This window comes from Parambassis ranga, chromosome 16, assembly GCF_900634625.1.
Source record: "Parambassis ranga chromosome 16, fParRan2.1, whole genome shotgun sequence".
Lineage (NCBI taxonomy): Eukaryota > Metazoa > Chordata > Actinopteri > Ambassidae > Parambassis > Parambassis ranga.
The window spans coordinates 14,072,168-14,095,819 of record NC_041036.1 but is presented as its reverse complement, the minus strand read 5'-3'; the positions used below and the strand labels follow the sequence as shown (position 1 = coordinate 14,095,819).

General features: G+C 45.7%; 2 protein-coding genes across 3 annotated transcripts; both read right to left on the bottom strand.

Moving 5' to 3' along the window:
- Nucleotides 1-9: 9 nt before the first annotated feature.
- znf628 (zinc finger protein 628) lies at nucleotides 10-7,042 on the bottom strand. Its single transcript, XM_028424383.1, has 9 exons — nucleotides 6,909-7,042; nucleotides 5,908-6,479; nucleotides 5,667-5,739; nucleotides 4,639-5,577; nucleotides 3,878-4,048; nucleotides 3,443-3,776; nucleotides 3,132-3,286; nucleotides 2,443-2,685; nucleotides 10-2,348 (listed from the first exon to the last, which is right to left on the bottom strand). Exons 2-9 carry the CDS (start codon nucleotides 6,285-6,287, stop codon nucleotides 363-365), a joined length of 4,281 nt encoding a protein of 1,426 aa, XP_028280184.1. The 5' UTR covers nucleotides 6,288-6,479; nucleotides 6,909-7,042; the 3' UTR covers nucleotides 10-362.
- A 410-nt stretch (nucleotides 7,043-7,452) lies between these two features.
- il11a (interleukin 11a) lies at nucleotides 7,453-23,647 on the bottom strand. 2 transcript variants are annotated; one of them, XM_028424515.1, is made up of 6 exons: nucleotides 23,511-23,647; nucleotides 23,371-23,433; nucleotides 11,682-11,839; nucleotides 9,217-9,312; nucleotides 8,944-9,105; nucleotides 7,453-8,864 (listed from the first exon to the last, which is right to left on the bottom strand). In XM_028424515.1, exons 3-6 carry the CDS (start codon nucleotides 11,736-11,738, stop codon nucleotides 8,685-8,687), a joined length of 495 nt encoding a protein of 164 aa, XP_028280316.1. In that variant the 5' UTR covers nucleotides 11,739-11,839; nucleotides 23,371-23,433; nucleotides 23,511-23,647; the 3' UTR covers nucleotides 7,453-8,684. The 2 variants fall into 2 exon arrangements, with proteins under 2 accessions (XP_028280316.1, XP_028280315.1); XM_028424514.1 differs by lacking the exons at nucleotides 23,371-23,433; nucleotides 23,511-23,647 and adding an exon at nucleotides 12,524-12,937.
- Between the last annotated feature and the right edge of the window lie 5 nt (nucleotides 23,648-23,652).

Below are 23,652 nucleotides of genomic sequence, written 5' to 3'. Positions count from 1 at the left end.
CGAGAAGCGCAAGTTATTAACACGTTTATTAATATTTAGCTATTATTTACTAACAACCTTGTGAGGAAAATTGTCCATTTACAGCATTTATTCACAAAACCATATAAACAAACTGCCAATGACAGTATCAATTAAATTAATATATTTAAGAGGACCATGTACGGCCTACTTGAATGTATAACATTTCTAGTATGTGGCACCATGGCATTACAACGATACAAACTGCATGTCCTCTCAGTTTAGAGAACTCAAAGTGCTAACAAAAGCCCACAAACAGTGAGGCAGTCACTCACACACACCTTCATCTCTGAATTGCACTGTCCTCAGTTAGAGAACTGTATTTCTTTAGAGTTAGATGTAGGTCAATTTCTTATCGTCTCTTCGGGCGTTTGCACATTTGTGCTGTCTGTATAGTCCTGCTCTTTTGCAGGTTTTTCCTTTGCCTCTGCTGCTTCATATTTCCCCTCACTACTTTGTGAAATCTCCCCATCCCCTCCTCTTCCCTCTCTCAAGCTGCTGGTGCTGACCTCAATTATAACAATTTCATCTCCGTTTTCCAGCTGAAATATACCTTCCATAGCTCCCGCACCCGCAGTAACTGTACCACCTGCGGGATTGCAACCTGCACCCTCTCCTCCCATCATTCCTCCTTCGCCTCGGATCAGGGCAATCATCTGCATACCCTCCTCAGTCTCCTGCTCCATCTTGGTCTCACCCCCAAGTTCAAACACCACCTCCTGCCCATCAAGAGGTACTAAACCTTGGGTGGGTGTGCAAGAAAGCTGCAGGCTGTTATCCTGCCCTTGGCTGAAAGTAGCTCTGGATGGACCACTGTCCTGCGACTCAGTGTGGAAATGAAGAACATACGACTCTCCCTGGCTGCTCTCCCCTACTGACTGTGTCCCATCCTGCTTTTCCCCACCCCAATCATGCAGAAGCGACATCATTCCTCCCTTGTCTCCCCCTTTTTCTCCTTCACCTGGTCCATCTGGCTTGAACTGCAGGACAAGTGACTTCCCCACTGCACCCACTCCTCCCTCAACTGAATCCCCAGATGTATTTCCCTCAAACTGTAACACATAGGACTCCCCACCCTCCCCCATATTCATCCCCTCCTTTGCTGTTTCTTCATTTTCAAAACACAACACAAACTGTTTTTCTGACATATTTTCTCCAGTCCTTATTTGCTCCACAGTGGTATGAGGCCTCCTCTCTGGAGTAGCAGATGTTGGAGTCAAGGTTGCTGCTGTGTCCGCTGTGGTGGCTGGTGTAACCATGGTAACAGTTGCTGGGGATCCTGAAGTGTCCACTGTGGTGGTTGCAGTGGTGGAAGATGAAAGAGTTAGGACAGTAGTGGTAGATATTGACAGGGGACAATGAGAAGAAACGGCAGATAGAGAAGATGGAGTTGGCTCTGTGGTAGTGTTATCAGTAACAGTTGTGGTGCCACTAGTCACACATGTTACTGGAACAGCTCCACCTGCATTCTGACCGACAGGAGCCAGCTTCTGAAGAGCTGCTTTTGGTTTGCGCCCCCGTCTCCCCCGCGCTGCCCGTGTGCTCTTGCCTAATATGGGCTTGGTCAGAAGGGAGCTGGCTGAGAGGTTGTGTGTTGGTGTGACTGCAGGAGTATTTGCATTGTTATTGTTGGTAATTATGAACCTGGTCTGCTGCTGTTGCTGTGACACAGATGGAAACTGGGGTATCTGAGTCTGTGTTTGGTTAAGGATGGGCTGGAATGCTTGGATAGTCTGAAGTACAGGGAGGGAATGAGGCTCTGGAGCTGGTGGAGGGTTGTTTGTGGTGGGAAGGAGAAATAAGCTGGATTGGTTAGCATTGTTAGAGGGGCACTGCAAGAGGAAAAAGTTTTGGGGCTGGGACGGAGGTGGCGGTGGTGGAGGAGGAGGTGGAGGAGTTGGTGCTGGGGATGACAGAGGAATAAGCTGCAGTCCGCTGGCTGTCTGGATCATAAAGTAGTTTTGGGAGGTATTGGGGGGAATATTAAGTGCCGGCTGGGACACAATCAGACTGCCATTGCTTCCTGATGCTTCCAGAGTGATAGGGCTGAGCAGGGTGGTGGTGGTTGTTACTCCTCCAACATTGGCCTTCACAGCAACACTGTCTTTACTGCCACCGCCAGAGCCGGGCAGGGAAACCCCACTCCCATGGGTACGGATGTGCCTCTGCAAGTACGAGTGCATGACAAACTCCTTAGAGCAGTATGGGCATTTGTAGTCCTTGCGTGAGGAGTGTGTGCGAAGGTGGAGCTGAAGGTTGGAGGAGTGTGTAAAGCTTTTACTGCAGTGTGTGCACTGGAAAGGTCTCTCTCCAGAATGGGTGCGTTCATGCTGCTCTCAAAGACACAAAATGAGAAGAGAGAAGTTAAGAAAGGTTTATAAAAGTCTACATGAGTCTAGTCTATTGTATGCTGGCTGTACTGACCTGCTTGAGATTTGATATTTGAGAGAAAGACTTCGAGCAGATGGAGCATGTATGAGGCCGCAGTCCAGAGTGCATCTGACTGTGTCTGCGCAGGCAGCTGGTATTCTTGAATGACTTGCCACACTCTTTGCATACATATGGCCTCTCCCCTGTGTGCTGCCGCAAGTGGTACTGGTAGTGAGAGCTCCATTTGAATGTAAGAGGGCAGTGAGGGCACTGGAATGCCCGGACTCCTGTGTGTACCTGGGATAGGTATAAATGGAGAAAAATTTGGTTACTTTTTTTTTTGCACTACGCTTCTAACTGTATTCTGTAGTTAGCCACTACTGTGGCTGCATTTGGTAATATGTGTGTTTTAGGCACAGCCTAAATGCAGCTTAAGAGTGGCAATTAGTGTAGGGAACATCAAAATACAGGAAGAACGCTTACGCAAGGACTGCTACAACTGAAGCATTGTGTTATAATAACTACTTTGCCTCAAGAGCAGAGCTGTTTATTGCCGTTTGGATTTATCGGTTATACACTGCATTCATCTGCAGGGGTTGTGAGCTATGCTCGACAGCAGAACTGTATAACCTGAAGGAATGTAGGGTTTTACAGTGACCTAAATCATGACATTCAACTTCCAAATGGTGGATTTCCCATTCTGGGAATTACACTAGTGATTCAGGCAGAGACATGAGACTTACCCTCTGATGAATAGAGAGCAGTGATGATCTCTTGAAGCTCTTTCCACACTCAGTGCAGCGGTAGGGCCTTTCCCCAGTGTGATCCCTCATGTGGTACTTTAGCCCAGATGAACCTTTAAAAGCTTTGCCGCACTCTGAACATCGATATGGCCTCTCTGTATGAAAAAGTGAAGTTTGGAAAAAATTACTTTCACAAAAAAAAACTGCATGTATGTAAAAGAGACTTGAAGGACATGTTTTTAGGTCACACTAATTCAGTGAAGTAAATCTTTGACATTACACATATGTAATTGGGCTGAAATTGTCTTTACCTCCAGCAGGAGTGCTCTTGTTGGATCCTGCCTTTTTGTGGGCTTTGGTCGGTTTGGCTGGCTGTTGCTCTTGTTCCTCACTGACGGTAATGATGTCAACATGGATCTCCCTCTGGCCCTCCTGCTGTTTGTCAGCCTGGCTCGGAGAGGAGGGCAGTGGGAGAGACAGTGAGAGGGATGGAGGACACACTATCTCAGCCTCTGCCTCGGCCAGGAGACGCTGCTCAGGGGTGTGGGAGTGTTGGTGTGTAAGAAGTGAGGAGAGAAGAGGGAAAGAGCGGTCGCAGGCAGAGCAGCTGAACTGGGAACGGGACTGTGATGAAAGAGAGTGCATCTGCAAAAGATACAATTTTAAGATGGATAAAGTCTTGCCAAATGTGCAGTGTTACGATCTGTATAACAGAGTTGTAGCACAGTTCTGACAGACATTCTCACCAGTGACACATGTCTGTTGAGGCCTCCACTGGTCTTAAAGGTCTTATTGCAGTAGCCACATGACAGCCCTGCCCATGTGGTTCTGGCCTCTGGCTGAACGGCCTCAGTGCTCTGAGTCACCTCGGTGAAGCTCTGTAGCAGGTCAAACTGGGCCTGGGTGGTGCCGACATTCTGAGGAGAACCCAACAGAAGTAATACATATGAAATATATATATATAGGGTTGGATTTTTATAGATAAATTAAACTAAGATTACATAGACCCCACAGAGTGTGTTGTGATATTGAGGAGTATTAACAATGGTACATCATACCACTTAGCCAGATGATGAGACTGAAATACCTTTTTTAACACTGTGGTCAGGTTTTTAATCTCTAGTTTGCTTAAATGTCTCTTTGGTGGGTAGCAAGGTATGCAGGAATCAATTCCTAATTCCGTCTGCATCTTTAATTCCAATGGATGCAAATGTTTTTTGGGCTGTTTTATTCCTAACAGAGGAAACATACCTAAAGGATTACTGTGTCTGTAGGTTTAAATGCATATGGGCTGCTGCTAGATATGCCCCTTTGAGGGGATTTGTATTCAATTCTACACGGGTATAGGATTAATGCCCTACTGACACCACAAGGGTTACAAATCTGAACGGCTAGCTCACACATTCTTTTTGATCAATGCAGAAAGGAAAGAAAACATGGGATGGACTGAGGTCCAAATATACTAAAAATGTAAACTTTCATAATGAAGGCCCTTTTGACCACTTACTGCACTGCTGCCATCTGTTCCCTCTGCTAATCCAAGAAGCACCTCTGCTGTGTGTCCACTTTCAGCCACTGTGGTAGTCTCCACCACCTCCTCAAAGTCAGCCAGCAGGTGTCCAGCTCCCACCAGCCCATCCCCGACCTCCATACCGGACCCATGCCCTGCCTCTCCATCAGTTCTGTGTGCCTCTGGAGCAATGTGGATGGCTTGGTGCTCCTCTAGCTCTGTTCGTGTGCCAAAAGTGTGGCTACAGCTGCCACAGCTGTAAAGTAGCACACTGGCCCCAGTGTCTGTGCTCAGGTGAACCTCTGTCCCAATGGCCCTAGATGTGCACACGTCCTCCCCAGAGGAAGTGAGGGTAAGCTGGGGGAGAAGGCTTGGATTCTGGCCAGTGGCGGTGGTTGACAGGAACACTTCTTCCATCCCCACCCCAACTCCATCAGTTCCTTCCTGGCTCACAAAACCCACCATGTCTGTCAACATTGATGATGTCACTTCCTCTGTCCCGACCACCACCTCCACTACCTCATTTCCTATCCTTCTCTCCTCTCCCCTCTTTCCCTCCTTCGATCCTGCACTGAGGTTGGAGTGAGAGTTCCTGTGCAGGGCCAGGTTCGATGAATGTGTAAAGCTGCGTCCACACTCACTGCAGATATATGGCCTCTCACCTGTGTGTATCCTCATGTGCTGCCTCAAGTTTGTGGACTGAGTGAAAGATTTGCTACACACCGTGCAGGTGTAAGGCTTGAGACCAAGGTGGACATTTTTGTGTCGCCGCAGACTGCTTGAGTTCTTGAAGGCCTTGGGGCAAGTGTCACAGGGGTATGGACACTCTCCAGTGTGCTGGCGCAGGTGATACTGATAGTGAGAACTCCATTTAAAAGTCAGTGGGCAATAGGGGCACACAAATGTACGCAAGCCTGTATGGACACTCTGATGGACCTGGGGACAAAAGAAATAATTGGTTGTACATTTCTCTCATTTGTAAGCATAGCATTTTTTTTTATTTCCAAAATGGGTTGACATCTCACCTGGAGAAGAGATGAACGTTTGAAGGCTTTGCCACAGTCCTGACATTTATAAGGCTTCTCCCCTGAGTGAGACCTACAAAACAAAGGTAACTATTTAAGAGAATAGCACAGCTATAGAAGTATTAAGTGCAGTTTTCAAAGGTGATTGAAAAGCTATTTAACCCTAGCAAGTATGACTAGTTTTATAAACTAATATTAGTTTTCATTTGGAATGAGGGAAAATAAGTTTTTTGGGGGGTACCGTTGGTGATAGAGCAAAGCAGAAGAGCCCTTAAAGGCTTTGGGGCAGAGGTTGCAGCGGTAGGGTCTCTCATTGTTGTGGCTCCGCTGATGGTGGGTCAACCTGGACGACCACCTGAAGCTCTTGCCACAGTCCAGACACTGAAAAGGATGGTCTGATTGCTCAGGCTGGTGGGCTGACCCTGTTGATGAAACCATATCCAGAACGACTTCTTCTCCACCCTCTACTACTCCCTTGTCTCCCTCTGCCAGCTCCCCTCGCTCCCTATCATCATCACCATCCTCTCCTGGGCCAAGAAGGGATGGGAAAGGGGAGAGGGAGGCTGTGGACTGAGGCGGTAAGAGGTCTGCTTGGACCACTAAGGCAACTGAATTGGCCATTACCAGATCAACCTGGTGGCAGGTGAGGGTGTTCCTTGGCAGCAGGCGTGGATCAGTTTGTTTGCAGTATCATGGCTGGTCTTTCACCTTTCCTTCATTCATGTTGTTTTTTTCTGCGTCTTCAATAAATTCCTTCCCTGTCAGCCACTGGAAACACCAGCTGTCATCCCGTGTAGTGAGATCAGGGCAGGTCTGACATGTGAAATGGAAATAAACACAATGTTATAACTTGGTAACTCCTGGTGTTAAAAAAGGAAAATACCCCTTTAAATTTCTCCTCTCTGTCCCTCCCACCCTCCTGAGCCTGAAGCTGGTCCTCCCCTCCCCACTGTCTTTCCTCTGGCCGTCAGTCCATATACAATCTACGGATTCTGTCCGTCCCCGCAGTACCGTGCATGAAAGCGGCTACAGCTAAAGTACACATAAAGGCACTTACTAACTGAGTCCTTCTGCACCATATGAGCGCTGCACGCTAGCAGAGAACACACTCATGTCATGTAACATCAACAAAAGCAGTTACTGGCCTGCTTTTAAAGCTAATCAAGCCCTCCACAACGCGGAATAGCTTCTTAAACTGCTCGCTAATGATTAGCATTAATTCGGGCTGAAGAATTTACTCACCGTGAACCTTTAACTCATCTTAAAACTATATTTTAATATTATAAAAAGAAACTGGGTACCGCAGTGCTAATCCACACAACCTTAACAATAAACACAGCGCAAACTAACAGCAGTCCTCCACCCGATGCCGCCTTCCAAGAACGACGACAGCGATTGGCTGTCCCGTACAGTGCATGAACTACTATGATTGGCTGGCAACTCCAACGGACAGATTGACGTTTCTTAACCTGACGAGAAAATATTTTTTTAAGGGATACCTTGACTACAAATACAAATCTACACTCCAGTACCTTCAAAATTAGTTTGCGAACCTTTATTTAAATAAGCTATTTAAACTTTAAATCAGAATTTGCGCACAGAATTCTGGGCAATGTAGTGTCTGCGTGTTTGTCCCTACGGTTTATCCTAGGTTCCATCTGTCACCGTAAGCATCGCGTGGCGGATTGATATCAAAGATACATTCAGATCAGTTATGCACATTCTTTAGTATTTATTTCACCAAGGCACATATTTCACATTGAGGCCAATCAGTGTGTGGAAGAGGCATCTTGACACAACAATAATTTAAACGTGGTGGTATAAGTGAATAAGAATAAAAACTGTATAAAAGTACAAAAAGATAGGAGACTTGCTCCGCTGCAGCACAAAATAAATAGTTCCACCAAGTTACTTAAATAAATAGTAAATACTGTAACAAATACTAGAATAGGAATGAAAAATTGTAGTGATAAAATTGGTAATCTACATTATATTGTAGAAAACAACATGATACAGAAAAGCACTGTATACAACAATTTACATTCTTGTACATTTATGTACACCTGTACAGAACATAGTGTCACAATACATAGTATTTTAAGGCTTTGGGTGTTTAACTAAAAATAACAAACTTTTCTACCCCAAAGCACAGTTTCAAAATCAGCCATCTCACTCTTCCAAGAGGCTAATCCTAACAAGTTTGTGCAAAGAATCTAATCAGGACCATCAGTGCTCAGCAACAGGGCACATTCATACAACTTTACCACAATGTTATATGCCTCCATGTGCAGGAACAGGCATTTAAAATAGAAACCTGTTTTCACCTCGCTTCGGTAACCGTCCAGATGTTTACAAATAAATGCAATGAATTTGAAATGCCATCAATTGATATTGGTTTAACATCTTACTTTAAGGGCACTGTATGTGAGAGATAATGAAAACCTTGGCCGTCCCAAACTGTGTGCTACATCTACTGGAAGTATTATTGGCTACAGAGATACACAAATACAAAGTAAATTAAAAGTTTTCAGAGCTATAGGTTCAGGAGGTGCTATAGAGATTTTTCTTTTAGGATCGGTGACACACCAGAGAAAAAGAAAATAAAGATGAGGACAAATGTAAATTCACGTTAGTACAGAAATAAAGCCAAGAGTTACACATTACAACTTCAAATAAATAAAATTAAATAAATTACTAACAGTCAATAAATAAATAAATACATAAATAACATGAACAAGGCCTTTAGGAGAGAGTTTGGGGAATTGTGTAGTTTAACTGGCAGTTTGCTTTAGCAGGTGTCTTGATGGTAATAACTGGCTGCAGTGCGGTGCATCCTCACTGGCTCTGATGGAAAGACACATTCTTCACACACAGACACACACACACGCATCACTGGTTGACAATTGGGCCTCATAAGGGATGCTTTCAGACTACAGTGCACGCTGACATGGTCCTGTTTCCGCTTTGTGGAAGTCCATGCGTCCTCACTGGCTCTGCAGCCGTTCACCGTGCAGATCATCATTGTACTGCAGACACTTTGGGCTTGAGACTGATGAATGCTCTGTATGCCCAGTCACAGAACAGCTTAAAATGTTGGAGAAGCTCGTGGCTGGACTGTAAGACATCAAACTGGTACGGGAGGTGAGGGGGGAGGGAGGGGGTTGCTGGAGTCAGCCTTGGTGCTTCAACTCTCAGCATCTGTAGAAGAGAAGACACAGATTATAGCAGACTAAAGAAAAAATAATGCTTAAAATGTGAGAGTTAATCATTATCTTACGTGACGGTGCAGCAGATTGATGAGAGATTTCATTTCTCTGATCATCTCCACCAGCTTGGGTACAGCAGGGTGGTGGTGCTTCTTTGAAACCCTGTTGAGCCATTCAAAGTGGTGCTCATACAGCTTCAGGTCGGCGTGCAGCTGTGAGAGTGTGGGCTTCAGCTGGAAACAACACAGACATACTTTAGAGACTTGGGTGTGGCAAGATGTAGCTGGTAGGAACAGGCCAGCCCCTCTCCTCCACACACACACACGGCTCTATCAGAGCATTACCTCAAGATTGTTGAGGTCATTGGCTGATCTGTTGCTCATTTCTGGCAGAGATCTGAACCTGTGGGGCTCCACGTCTGAGTCAAACGCATGCTCCTTCTGAAAGAGAAAACAAGCCCGTCAGTAATTTGCATCAGTGCAATTTTTCTCATCCCAAGACAAGTCACGGCAACATGAGGAAAGTATTACACTAGCACCTCAACTGGAGAACTGTTTTCTGTGCTTGGAGACAGTAGCTCTCACTGAGGGGAGTGTGGTTGATCGGGTCAGTGTGAGTTCACCCACATTTAGCCTCCTCAAATGTCAACAATAAGAGCAAATGACCTGAACCCACAGGATGTTTTCTGCTGGGAGCGAGGATAACAACATAGGCAGTGACTAAGAAAGCTCCAAGTGGGACAGACAACACTGGGCTGTAGGGAAACTCCAAGGTCACAGCTATAAAAAGCTAGAATGACGCAGTGCTGCTGCCCAGCTAGAGTTGAGTTGTAAACTGTCCCGACAGCAAATGTAGTGCCAGTAGTGACCAGCAGAGGGGGATAAAGAACCTGACTGCAGTGTTTATGGCGCTCATCTGTAGTATTTGGCATTAAAGGCCTGATTCAGTGATGAATGGGGACAAATGAGATGCGTCATTTCCAATCAGCAGAGGAACATAACACGATGATGAGTACTGAGAAATGTTTTGAATAAACAGGTTAATGCTTCCTTAACTTGTTATGCTGCTTTGCCGTTTGCTTCCATTTGTTTGTGTTGATGTTTTTCATGGTGAATGCGCTGCATTGTCTTTCATGTCACTCCATCAGCCTTTTATAAGAACACACTTATGTTTGTGGTCCAATGTTTTGTCTCCATCCCTCACTTCCCTCCTCTCTCTCTCTCTGTCTCATTCCAGGTGCACAAGCACATGCAACCTCACATGCACATGTGCATGCTTGCACACACATACACCGCTGGCTTGTCATCTAGCAGCCCTCTGATCTCTTCATCTCTTGTGGTTTTAGCTCCATCTTTCTCAGCCTTTAATTCTCCCTCTTATCCTTCTCTTTCTTGCTCTCTCTCCATTGCAGACCATGACCTCACCCGACAGAACTTAGCATCCAGACCTTTTTCTTCCTGAATGCAAATACTGGAATGTGATAAATCTCTTTTGATTTTTATCAAGTCACTTTGCTGTGGCGACCGAAAGCAAAACACTAAACACCGCACCTATGCTACCACGGCTATTTACAGAACCCTCCATGCACGCACACACACACACACACACACACAGAACCACAAAAATGCATACACATACACACATTTGTACCCCAAACTGCGTGCACGTAAGCGCACACGGACACAGCCATCCATAGTCATGTAGGAAATATAGTGTATACACAGACATTTCTCAGTTTAAAGCATCAGTTTCATTGCCTTTTTTGCAGGGACTTTCCATGGATTCCCATTTTATTTATCTTTCCTAACTTTGTCCTCTCTTTAGTAGAATTCCACACAAAAAGGGAAAAGAAATTAAAAATAAATCTTCCATGTTGCTGAACACTGTCTGACACTGTCCCCAACGCCCTTTGATAATTCTGGTTGTGCACATCTGGATTCCAGGTTATGTTGCTGCCACACATTGTTTTAAAGCAACAAAGCCACATGCACGCACAAACTTTCTGAACACAAGCTACTGGCCAAGACTAGAGAGAGTACGTGGCTATTTTTGATTTTATCCTGTGAACAAAAGAGTTTAAAGATTTGCATAATGCAAAAATAGAATCTGGATCCAGAGATATGATCCTGCTCTTTTTTTTTCACCTGTGTTGATACACGATCACTAGCTGGATACAAATCTTGGCAAAGTTCTCAGATCTGATTTTCCTTTTCACTTGACTGTCAACAGAAAGGGACGTCGGGACCAGACATGCTCCAAATGTCTCTCAACACTTGCACAGCGGCAGAACATAAACATGTTTTTGAGTAAACAGGCATGTCATATAGTGCGCTGTCAATTCACAGGTGAGATGCTTGGCTGTTTGTAGTAGGATACAAGTAGCCTACAAGTAATTTCACTAATCTCCCATTGAAGTGACCAAGCACACCAGGAGGTTGCTGAGTCAGACCTCCTCTCCCGTGTGGATTAAAAGTGAGATCACTCGGTCAAATCTCCCCCTCAGGCTTTCGCTGGTCTGATCTGAGCGTGCAGTCAGTCTATCATCAATGAAAGCAGCTTAACAGCAGCCTGGAGGCCCTGAGAAAAAAACCTGCTGTAATTCAGCCACAACACAGCGTGATGCAAGGTCAGTGTAGCTGTAAAGACTGATGTAAATTAAGAGCTAACATCAACACCACAATGGATTCAGTGAAAGATCAATCTGTGCTCAGCATCCTCTTCCATCCTCACACTAACAATTCAATTAGCGCGGCCTCATCAGCCTCTCCTCCAATCAATGGCTGATTGGTTAATGACGGTGACGACTTACCAACAGTTCTTGGGTCAGCTTCATCAGGTTCTTGGTCTGATTGGACAGTTTATCCATGTCAGTGGGCCGCCGCTGCGGTACAGGAGAGGCAGACGTGAACACGGGCAGCTGAGCCAATAGCAGCGAGAAGAGCAGTGATGAGGAGGAGTCGAGCAGCACTGCAGGGGGAAAACAAAACGGAAGCAATTAGTGGAAATGCGCTGTCATCTCGCCATAATGATAATGACCTCAGGCCACGGCTGTCAGCTCCGGAGGGAAGATATTGCACCATAATATAAACAATAGCTCCAGACTTGGCAGAGGAATCCTGAAGAGGTTCGGAGTCATGTTTTCACAGGCTGAGCGCAAATCATTAAATCATTAAATACCGGGCTTTGACAGAATAGCTCCATCACTTCTTTACCATAAGCAAAGGCGATGAATGCTGCTGATTGTCACACCTGCAACTCGATAGGTAGGTGAGCTGGTGGGTATAAATTATATAGACCAAGCCAAGTCAACTCTCTAACAGTAAGCTCATTCATTCTTCTTCCTTTCAAGTTCAAATACAAGGTAGACTAAGTATTAAAAGGGAACCACAGCGGTGCTGAAATGATGAATGCCTGATAATTACAGGTGAACCACAAGAATCGCAGGCAAAATAACACTTGCAGGAGCATCTGAGCTCCCCCGTGCCACTGCAACACACAGCCCGTTTTCTTTTTATCAGACAAGACATTTGACTTCAGCCTGTGAAACTATCTGAGAACATTTAAACAGACTTCAAGTGAAGGCAAGTGTAAAATAATAAATAACAAATATTTACAAAAATAACACATGAAGCAACTGAAACAGTCACTTACATTTCATATTGGATCCCAGAGATAGGTAAACCAGCCAAAGACGCAGGTAAATAAATAAATAAATAGGAAATTAATAAATAAATTGAACTCCGGAAATTTGTCACGTGCTCCGGTTTTCTTCTTGAGGAGGAAAGTTGTCAGGAGAGAGAATGAATGAGAGAGGAGAGTGATGAGTGGAGCACTCACGCACAGACACAGAGAGAGAGAGAGAGAAATAAAAGTCAATAACCTTTTCAGTCTTTAGTAAAAGTTTGAGAGGAGCCCCTGCAGTCTTTATAGAAGGCAGAGAGACACTTAGACAGTGTGGAGAGAGAGAGAGAGGGAGACAGAGAGGCAACAGAAATGCAGAGAGAGGGATGCGAGTGTGGTAAGTCCAATTTTTGCGCGCAGTGAAGTGTTTAGGCTTGTTTAAAACTTCCTTTATAAAGACGTCGGGCCTATGACACATCGGCAGTGACTCACTTCATTCATAAAAACACACACACACACAGACACACGCTCTCTCTCCCTCTCTCTCTCTCTCCCTCCTCTCCCTCCTCTCTCTCTCTCTCTCTTTCCTCCTCCCCTCCCTGCCGCCTGTCTCCCTTTGCGAAACTTTAAAAAAAGTTCCGTTGTTTTTTTTCTTTCCTCTATCACTTTCTCCCGTCCTGTCCTGTCCCTATCTCCAGCACTTCCTCCGTCGCATCCCGCTATACCTGCGCCAATCAGTCCCCAATCTGCCTCTTTTTTATCTTTCCATCTCCAAATCTCTTCCCCCCTCTTCTCTCTATCACTGCAGACGTTTTAAAAAGCCCATTGTTTTCACGTGTATCAGCACATCTCCTGTAACCATGTATCTTTTGGAGCCTCAACTTTTATATATATGCTTTTAAAATGTCTCAGAAAAAAAATGTGTTGATGCTCACAGTTCCCACTGTATTACAGCTAATACACTCAGCAAACACCTATATTTCTCTCTCCTGCTCCTTTTTTTTCAGCGCCCCTCCTGAGACAGCAGTCTGTTATTTCCACTGCCCCCCCACCCACCTCCTTCTCTTTTTTTTCACTTTTTCTCTCCCTCTCCAGGGTGAAGGAAAGAGTGAGGAGTGAGCGACGGGTAGGAGCAGGAGAGAGGTGTTGTCCAGACCAGAAGGGGCCTCTGAAAGTGTTGCATAGAAACAGTGAGCGAACACACACACACACACACATACACACACAGACATTAAGATTGAGCTACATGTGCACATGCCTCTTCAAAGCACGCGCTGATACATGCAGAAACATCACGTTTGTGTCTCTTTTTCACACACGGACTGGTGTGTTGAGAAGCACAGCCTGGAAATACTCAGTCAGGTGCAGTAAAGCGTGGCCTACTGTTGCAAAGGGGCTAGAATGAGTTTCCAGTCATCACAGTGGGCCAGTTAATGCATCATACTGTACACACATTGTATATAGTATATCACAGCGGAGTCACACACTCAAACAGAGGCAGGGAGCGGAGGGGAAAGGAAGAAAGCGTTCTGGAGTCTGGGTGTGAGATTAGGAGACCCTCATTCACAGACGTACACTCATGGTGTGGTTAGAAAATAATTAGTGGCGGGCTTTGTATGCGCACTCTCGAACACTCATGCACATATACACACAGGTTTGCCAGTCCGGCGGTGGGCCTACACAGACAAACAAACACCCTTCAAATGATGAGGGCCCGGTGGCAGCGAGTGGGTGGCAGAGTTGTTGTGGTGTAAGAGGGTCATGCTCTGTTTTCTCGGGTCAACAGTAGAGAAGAAAAGCAGAGAAAGGAGGAGGACGAGAGGAGAAGGAGAGGAAATAGATGAGTGTGGTTGGACGTAGGGAGATATTGACACACTCGCTCTTTTTAATTTCCCACATCAAAGGGACGTTTGAAGACACAGCTGGGGAGAGAAGAAAAGAAAGAGTGAAGTTAGTCACTCTCCCTCATTGCCTCTCCAGGCTGATGGGGGTCTCCTGGGTGGTTCTGAAGCACACAGCCTTCTGTTAGGCCCTCTGCCAGCGCTGATCACTCACACACTATGACACAGGGTGGGTGCCCTTTAAGTGTGCCTGCATGTACAGAGATGTGCAAAATCAAAAGGGTTATGTATCTCTGTTTGGACTTTTGTTTGTGTGTGTGTGTCTGTGTGTGACAGAGAGCACTCGCACAGCGGCACATGCCTGTTGGAAAAAGGGGGAATCCAGGGTTTGTGTAAATGGGCGTGCATACAGTATATGTGTGTAATTATGGGCATGTGGCGGTATAAGTGCGGTGTCTGTGTAACGTGCATGAGCATCAGTGTTTGCGTGTGCATCTGTGTGTGAGAGTGTGTTTGTGTGTGGCCTTCATATGCTACCCATTACATCACCAATCTGTGTAAACCACCATAGGAGGAGAAACAGAGTGAGACACTCAGACTACGACCTCAAAGACATCAGAGAGGAAGGGGAACCTGTGACAGGGCCTGCCAGCCTGCATCGCTGCCAGACAAACTTTACTCACACAGCCTTCACTCAATGCGCTCATGCTTTACACTGGCTTTCCTGTGTATGGCATGTGTTCACTCATTATTACGCAGGCTTCAAATCACTCTAATGCCTCACTCTCTTCCATCACCTTGTAATCCACACAGTTGCTCAATTCATTCGTCATTTGCCAAACTCACTTTTAAAACCTCTGATTTGAGGAAATTCAGGACCATCTGTATAACATAATTTCACTGATGAGGAAGAGCCTGGTCATGTTGGGAGTTTTTGTTCAGTGTTTACTTAAGTGTAACCGCGGGTGGAACAAATACCAAATTGGCCCATTCTGATAATGTTGATTTTCCCATAAATGTTTATTGCTCCGGCTTAATTTCCACGTCCAGGTGGATGATAAAGCAGTCTTGTGGATTTCTCATGTTCTGCTTACATCAGAGTGTCATGGGTAAACAGTGAAAATGTTGGCCGTGACGCAACACTGCTCTGATGGTAAAAGGGATTATGGGAGACGGAGTAGTAATAAATTCACCATTTTCATGTTGCGCCCTCATTTCCTCTAGGGAATTCCAGCAGGGTCTGAGTAAACACCTGAGGAGATTGCGTTCAAAGTGAAAACCAAAGGTCCGACCTATTACTGTTAATATTTACTCTCCTATAACAGGACACTTTTAAGTTTCCCTGTGGCTTCCTTACCCTCCTCTCTTCTTCCTCTGTAGTTCGTCATTCTGTCTCACCAGCAGGGTATCCTATCTGGTGAGCTGCCATAGTAACCTACTCACCCCTATCACTGCTTCACCCCCTACTCTCCTCCTCTTGCCCCCTTACACCTCAAACCTACGTCAGAGAGCAAGTGAGTGTGTTAATAGTTTGAGGGGGAAAAGGAGAAATAGTGTCACACAGGAGGGGGCTGCAGTCATTGAGCAATAAAGTGACGTCTCTGACTAAGTCTCAGTGTCAGAGATCAGTGATAATGTGTTATTGTTTCCTTTCTAATGGAAATATGACAGAGGAACCTCTTTTCAAGTCCACTGCGTCCACATATTCTTCTACTCGCAAGTCGTTATTTGAGAAAGCTTCCTGTGGACCTGATTTACAAATTATGCGCGTCAATTGCTCTTTTCCTTTTCCATGCCAGAAGCCCACTAAAGACAGATATGGCTGTCGTGCATCTGTTGCTTTGCCTTTTTTATTAGACCATTAAAGGAGGACATTAACCAGCATCATTATTGCAGGTTTCCTCGGCTGGCTCTGCTCACAGAGCTCAGTGCAAAAGGCAGGATGCAGGGATGAAAGGGAGAGCATGTTTAAATCAGCTCTCTATTAAACACACATTTACAAGGCTCATTTTGTTTGGAAACCAAACTCTATGGTATGTGACAAAACACAGTGTACGTGTGTGCCCATGCATGTGTGACAGCAAGCCAAGACTCCCTCTCTGACTGTGTTGCTCACCTGCTTTCTCACTCTCACTGCCTCCAAGCACGTTTTTTACGTCTGCCAGTGAGGAAATCTCTAAATGAACTTTAGTTGAAGCAACAGGTCACAGACAGAGTGTGAGAAGGAGAAGAGGAGAAAGAGGAGGGGGTGGGGGGTGCAGCGGGAAGTAAGCAACCCACGCAAAAGGAACTTTTTACTGTGCAAACACTCTTTCCATCTACCCCGCTTGCTCCCTCCATCTCAGACTGGTGTTAATACACTGGAGAGCCCAGGCCTGTCTCAGAGCTCCCGCTTTCTCCTGCGCTGCTCCTCTCACCGCCGTTCTCAGTCTCACTAAACATTCTTTCCTCCCCTGTCATTGCGTGTCCTGTCTGCATCCCTCTCTCCTCTTCATCTTCCTCCTTTTCTTCTATGCACATACTTAAACACTTCATGTACAAGTGGAGGCGAACACGAGTGTGTAAAGAGTGATAACTTTTGTTGTGTAAAAGTGAGGTCCTATTTTTGGTACGTTCCCTAGCGTGCAGACTTGTTACCCCAGAGACATTACTCGTGCATTCTCCGTGTCAGTCTTGCACCGTTTCTGTGGTGAGTTACTACATCTGTGTGTGTCTGCGAGTGATGTGTACTGTATCACAGCTGACCACTACTTGCCGGCGCGCCGTGTGTCTGCGTCAGCCACACATTGAGCCTGTTGTCATGTTATTCTACGGAAGCTGAGAGCTGCTGACAAACATAGAGGGGAAATGGGGAGGGGTGTTGTGTGTGTGTTTCTGGGGGGGGGGGGGGTGAGATGAGGGGAAAGAGTGTGGAGAGCGGGAAGACAAAAGGAAGAGGACTTGTGCTACGTCACTGAGTAACTCAACGTGACATGACCTCAGTCACATGGGGCAAGGGGGAGGAGGGATGCCCTTTGGCAGACAGATGGACACTCGTACACACACGCACGCAGACACACAAACAGCACTGCACAAACACACATGTGCTTACGTCGGTTAGACAGTTCACACCAGCATTAAAGACCATTTATAACCCACTGCCCCCTTTAACCTGACATGGTCTGTCTGTTTCTCTGAATGCTGACGCACTTCAGTCCCCTCCATCACTGCTCATTCATTAAATTAACGCTCATTACACACTGACAATCATAAATCAACCTCCCACAACAATGATAGCAGATAACACAACTTATAAGTAAACCTGTTCCGCTGACCACTTCCCGTGCGTCAGCCATGTAGTGTGTGTAAATTTTGTCATAACTAGGAGCAAACATGGGAGAGGAAATTTCATATCCGCATGTTGTCACTGTTTATGTTTATGTAGTATACGGACAGGATTCAAGCAGAGAGGCACAATGGTTTGGAGGCATTTGGAAATCAAAAAGCTTCTCTCCACATTCAGCAGACTGTTACTTTGACCGCACAGGGAGGGAGGCGGACCTCAAGTTCACTGAAATATCAGCTTTGGTTCTATGTGAGTGCAGAAGATTCCTGTCTTCCTTTTTTAGATTAAAGTTTCTGCACTTGTTGTTCAGTTTTTTTATTGTATCCTTTTGTGGAATGAAAACATTTACTGTAAATGTTTATATAAATTGTGAATTATCTTCCTCCGTGCTTCTTGGACATCTTATCTCTTTCAATAGTGAGAGTCAGATATGGAAGTAATGCATTTGCGTGCATTCTTCTTAACCACCATTATCATTATCTCCAGCTGACAAGTCTGACGACCATCTTTGACTTCACTCCCTGTCACATCCTTTGATTCTCCTGACTTTTATTTTCTTGACCTTTGTCCATTGTGGGAATGCACAAAAGCTCTGTTTAGTATGTAGTTAGAAAGCCAGCTTTATCATTGAAAGACTGTGACTAAGAGGAATGACATGAAAGTTATTCTAATCTCCCTATTCTTGTTCCCATTGTTTATGTGCACTTTGACCCCCTGCTGTTCTCAATTAGCCATAAACTGCTCTGTTGGGATGCCTTGCATGTCTTGCTTTATAAATAACATTCTGTGAGTCGAGGACTTGGAAATAAAGGCAATCCAGTATTTTCTATTTTTGGCATGGAGTTCACACACACCGCCACCCTGCACCCTCTGTTGTCTTTCTGTGTCTTCCCATCCTTTTTCTGTTCATCAATCATGCTGTCCATCCTCATTAGAAGGTCACTGCTGGATGTATGAGATGATGTGCGCCTGCCTTGTTTTACAGACACCCTTGCATCTGGCTGGTCCCCCAGTACTGCCAGGAAGCATGCCAGGAATGCAAAGAATGGTCCAGTGAGCGATAAGAAGTAAATTCCCTGAAGCAGACTGGACTAAAAACCTCGAAATAACAGGGGCATGAACATTCACAGGGGAGAAATGAAAGGGGATGACGACAGAGAGGGTGGAACAGGAAGTCTGGACAGACATGGGTCTAAGTTGGACTCTAATACAATAAACCTGGTGAAAGCAGAGAAGAATAGGACGGGTTGGGATAGATGCATAGAGATAGGTGAGACAGTCATGGAGGAAAAGAACTAATGAGCACCATCAGAGGTGGATTAGAAAAAACAATGTGATGCCATGGAAAGGAGTGACTTAGAAAAGATAGGAGTGACGTATACGTCCATGTAAAGGGATGAGAGTGAGGGATGACTGTGGGACAGGAAGTGGGCACAGAGATACAGACATGTCACAGGAAAGGTGAACCCTTCTAATCTGCCTCTGATTGGACAATAGTGGGTGGGAAGAGGAGGACACACACCTAATGAGCAGATTTCTGGCTGCTGAATCCTTGGGTTTGACTGACATTACCTCTTTGTGACTCACTGGCTTGGCTTTTCAACTGTCTCCCACACACTGCCATCTGCAGAGGCTTTTGAGCCTGTTTTAAACACAACACCACTAAACCCTGATCAGGATTAGCTTCCCCCTCTGGTCTGACCTACTAAATCACCACTTTACATCAGCGTCTGCTAACAAGCCTTACGTCCATTGCCTGGCTGCTGGTGCTGATTTTCAGGGCGGCCAATTGGTAATTGTTTTGAGTTGCCAAATTGCAACAGGAGGGATTGGATTACCTACCACCAGGGTAGATCCCTCCTCCTCTACTTGTTTCCCTGTTTCCTCTGGATTACATCAGGGCCTCCTTCATCTGAGAGTAGCACATACCTCACAGTCACAGCGGAGGCCAGAAACATGCCTAATGTGTTAGAACAGAAAAAGGATAATGGGATGGAGGAGGGCAGGAAGTGTACACAGTCCTCCCTGTGCCATGTCTTTCTATTCATCCCCAGCGGAAAGATAAAAGATGTCAAAGATGGTTGATGGTGATCTAGTTTCTGTTTAAGCATGCTGGTGTGTCTGTGTTCCTGCATGTTTACTTACTGTCATATCTGGCCTAAACCCAGTCCTTTCTCTATTCAGATCATAAATAATAACCAACCTAGGAGAAAATGAAACATTATCCATATAAAGCTCCCCGGGGTGTCTTATCTTGTGTGACAATGATTTATTTCTGTAATATCCTGATCAGCCAATAATAGTATTCTCAGCCACAATTTGGGTTTCTCTTCTCATGAGCTGTTCATTGCTTTAATCTTCAAAGTAAAAGGCAAAGACAAAGCAAGTTTAGAACACTTCCTCAGGTCAGGTCAACGCTGTAAAGCTTAATGGAGGTACAGTAAGAGCAAAGGACTGAGATGGAGGCCTGCACACCACATTTGTACTTCATTTGGTGTGGTTCTACTGAAGAAACTGGGGTCAGAATTTGATCTGGTGAACGTGAACAGTTCTGCTTTTCTCTTGCATGTTTAGGTCAAAACCTCACATAATGACTTCCGTGGCTTTTCGACCCATCTGAAACAGCTGACACAAGGCAGATAGGTGGGTGTGTGAGTTTTGAGGTGAGGCCCTGAAAGGCTCAGGCAGACAAGAAGGAGTTTTTTTTTTTTTTTTTTGGTAACTCCATTAAAAAGAACCCCTGGGAAGTTTGGACGACTGACATCTGAGGTGGAGCCTGGGGCAGCCAAGCAGGAGGGAGAGTGTTTTCATGTGTTTATGTGTGTGTGTTTCCTTCACTACTGGGACTTATATAGCTGTCTATATGCAGGGCTGTCTGAGTGTGATGGGGGTTCACTTGGGGAGTATAGGAACAGGCCCTGGGGACGACCTGTGGAACACCCTCATTACTCTCCAGGGACCGATGTTTTTGAGGTGCGGTCCCCCACCATCCTTCACCTCCAATGTGCCGAATCAGTGGAAGGCAGAAACCCAGAGAGTATCCCTGACACTAATATGGAAAAAAGCCTGTTTGGAGTGAATATAAGGGCAAATATTATTCTTCCTGAGCGTAACCACGGCGAGCACCTCTGACCTGGCAGTGAAAGTGCTGAAACAAAAAGCCCAAAGACTTTTTTTGCCCCATCAAAGGAGCGCTACATAAAATAAACACGGCCATCAGATTACCACGCTGAACACGGGGCCACGTTAGCCTGCGCCGGCTGCCCTGCTGCCCAACCCCATAGCTCTATGGGAGTTAAGTGTGGGGTCCGTTCAGTCAACACCATGACGCAAAATGGAACAAGCCTCTGACAGAAGCCCCGGGCTGATGGAATAAGGCCCCTACCCACAGGCCCACAGGCCCCCCGGCCCGAGAGAAACAGACTGAGCAAGAATGAGAGGAGAGAGAGGCAGGAAAACAGGAGGAAAGAAGAGGAAAGGTAGATGAGGACATTTTGGAAAAGAGGAAAAGACCACCCGTTCCAAATTGGTGCCACTGGCTACATCCCAAATTAAAAAGCACACACATAAACACACTGCAGCAGCAGCAGCAGCAGGCCCGGACAGGCAGCCGCCAGAGGAGGGAAGGCCAGGGCAGGGCAGGGCAGGGTAACATACAGCGGTTGGTGGTGGTGGTTGTAGCTGCCAGTGAGACTCTGAGGCTTAGCTGGGTCGCCCTACTAACAGTGGACAGCCTCAGCTCGGTGGATCTGACCTCACAGGGGTTCTTTTATATCCCTGCATGTGCATTTATGTGTAGGTGCATGCTTGTGTGCATTTCACGTTCGGCTGACGTAACCAGGAGAAAACAGATCTGTCCCTTGAGTGAGACCGAGGCTTTTCTCTTGGCCTTTCAGTCACCTCACTGAGGTTCTGCTGTCCACTGTCTCCTCATCTCCAGGTTCAGCCACAGTCTGTCTGTGTCTGACAGATTTCCCTCCCACAACCTCTGACCTTCTCCTCAGTCATCTTAAACCTCACACAGATTCCTACACCCCCAGTCTGTCTGTGACCTAACAGAGATTCCCCTGCTCCCTTGTTTCCTGACTGGCTTTAGCCTGGAGCTGTTCACAATATTCCACTCTCACTTTGTTTCAGTCTAAAGCTGACTCTCTGGTGACTCTGTTACACAGCCAGGTTCACTTACACCCTCACTCTCTCCACTCTAGCTTCCTGATATCATGATGTGGCCTTACAGTAAAACGTATTCTGCCCTTTTCGCCTCACGCATGCCTTACACCTTACCTCCTTATACTGCAGGCTTTAGCATGACGCATTGCTCAGGTAAAGTGTTACCAGATCACAAATAGATACTTAGAGCCCGTGCCAGGTTGTAGCTGTTAGTGCTAAGTGTAAGAGCCACAGGCTTCTTTTCTGGTTCCTGAAAATGACTCCTGTGTGCACAACAATGAACACAATCACTGTGGTCCACTGGGCCTCACACCAGCATCATTGCATTACCATGCTCGCCTCCCTACTGTTTTCCTTTTCTTTTCATCCTTCCCTCTTTTCTCCTCTGACTCAGCTGTTTTGTAGGAAACTCCGTCTCTTTGAAGCAGGGAAGGATCTTTCATTACTCGACAGCAGGGAGAGGGAAGGAGATGATAGGGACAGAATAACTGCCCCATTGTCTTTGCCCCCATCCCCACTCCATCCACCAATGATAATTGTGTTGTGCTAATTACAGAGAGCTGCTACAACAGGTGTGGGACTCTGCACCTGGGTAAAGAAGTACGTGTGTGTGTGTGTTTTTGTGTGTGTGTGTGTGTGTGTGTGTCAGCCAGCAGTATTTTGTGTTTGTGACTACTGGGTGAAAGTGTGTATGACATGGTTGAGATCACAGAAAACAGTGTGTGTGTCACATGCTTACTAAACCCTTCATGTTACTTATACTGCTCAGACATTGGTCACCATATTGTATTACAGACTACTGTAATATCAGACAATCAGAGGGGACCTATACCAGTCTGAGGCCCATCTGTGTTTAATTATAAAGCTGCAGACTACATCTGTACAATATTACTGGAAAGTTGAAATTAGCACACAAACACAGTCTCACTCTCACTCATACACCACATTGAATTTCAAATGAGAGTGATTACAATCACCTAATTGATAAATGTAACCACAGGGAGCCTCTTCTCATGATTCATAATCTATAACGGGTCTTTCTCAATGGGATGTTTTTTGATGTCAGTACAGTAAGAAATTGGGGAGACAGAACTGGAGGCAACAGTGATGATGTAAGCAGGGGGCTCTCACGGGATTGATGTTGGTTTTTTTCCTGGGGGGCTTTTTACCGTAAAGGAACTGATCTAAGGAGCTGACCGGAAGAAAGGAAGCCATTTGGCCGGTCGCCTAGAGGAGGAGCGTGATAACTTTCTAAAATGTCATAGAGCTTCACTGTCAAAACAAAGAAAGGGGTTTAACTGTTTTCTAAAGACGTCTGCCTGACCAGACGGTGAAATTGACTGGACATGACAAAACTGTGACAGAAACAAGTTCAAGTTACTCACTCCTACTGATGATATCACCTGTCTGCTGTCTGATCATTTCAGCCATTTGTAATGAAAGTGGAAACCTGAACAATCTATGTGTCACATCACAACTAAAAGAAAGTAAAAATCTCCCCAGCTTTCAAGTCACCAGCTTTGGCCTTTGCGACAGCTTACCTTAGTAAAGGTAACCTTTGTGTGTTGTCGTCACAGTCTCATTTGCTTGCCTGAGTCATGACCCTGCGTAAAAAGCTACCATTATTACAGGAAATGAGAATGTGCCTTTAGAGTGGATGATAATGTGCCTGTGTGATTACCTCCGTTAGTCAAGTCTCTCTACCTGCAGACTCATCATTTAGTGTGAAAGGGGAGTGAGTGCTGCGTCGCCACCTTGTGGTGTGTTTCTCCTGCTGTGGAAGCAGTGGCAAGTGCCAAGCCCCAGGGGCCCTGCTGTGGGAA

Coding starts and splice junctions, on each gene's coding strand:
- znf628 (XM_028424383.1), bottom strand. CDS start 6,287: ATGGCCAATTCAGTTGCCTTAGTGGTCCAAGCAGACCTCTTACCGCCT. Junction 5,740..5,907: donor GCTTTGCTCTATCACCAACG/GTACCCCCCAAA, acceptor TTTGTTTTGTAG/GTCTCACTCAGGGGAGAAGC. Junction 4,049..4,638: donor GAACAGATGGCAGCAGTGCA/GTAAGTGGTCAA, acceptor GGTTCTCCTCAG/AATGTCGGCACCACCCAGGC.
- il11a (XM_028424514.1), bottom strand. Junction 9,313..11,681: donor AGCTGACCCAAGAACTGTTG/GTAAGTCGTCAC, acceptor TTTCTCTTTCAG/AAGGAGCATGCGTTTGACTC. Junction 9,106..9,216: donor ATGACCTCAACAATCTTGAG/GTAATGCTCTGA, acceptor TGTTGTTTCCAG/CTGAAGCCCACACTCTCACA.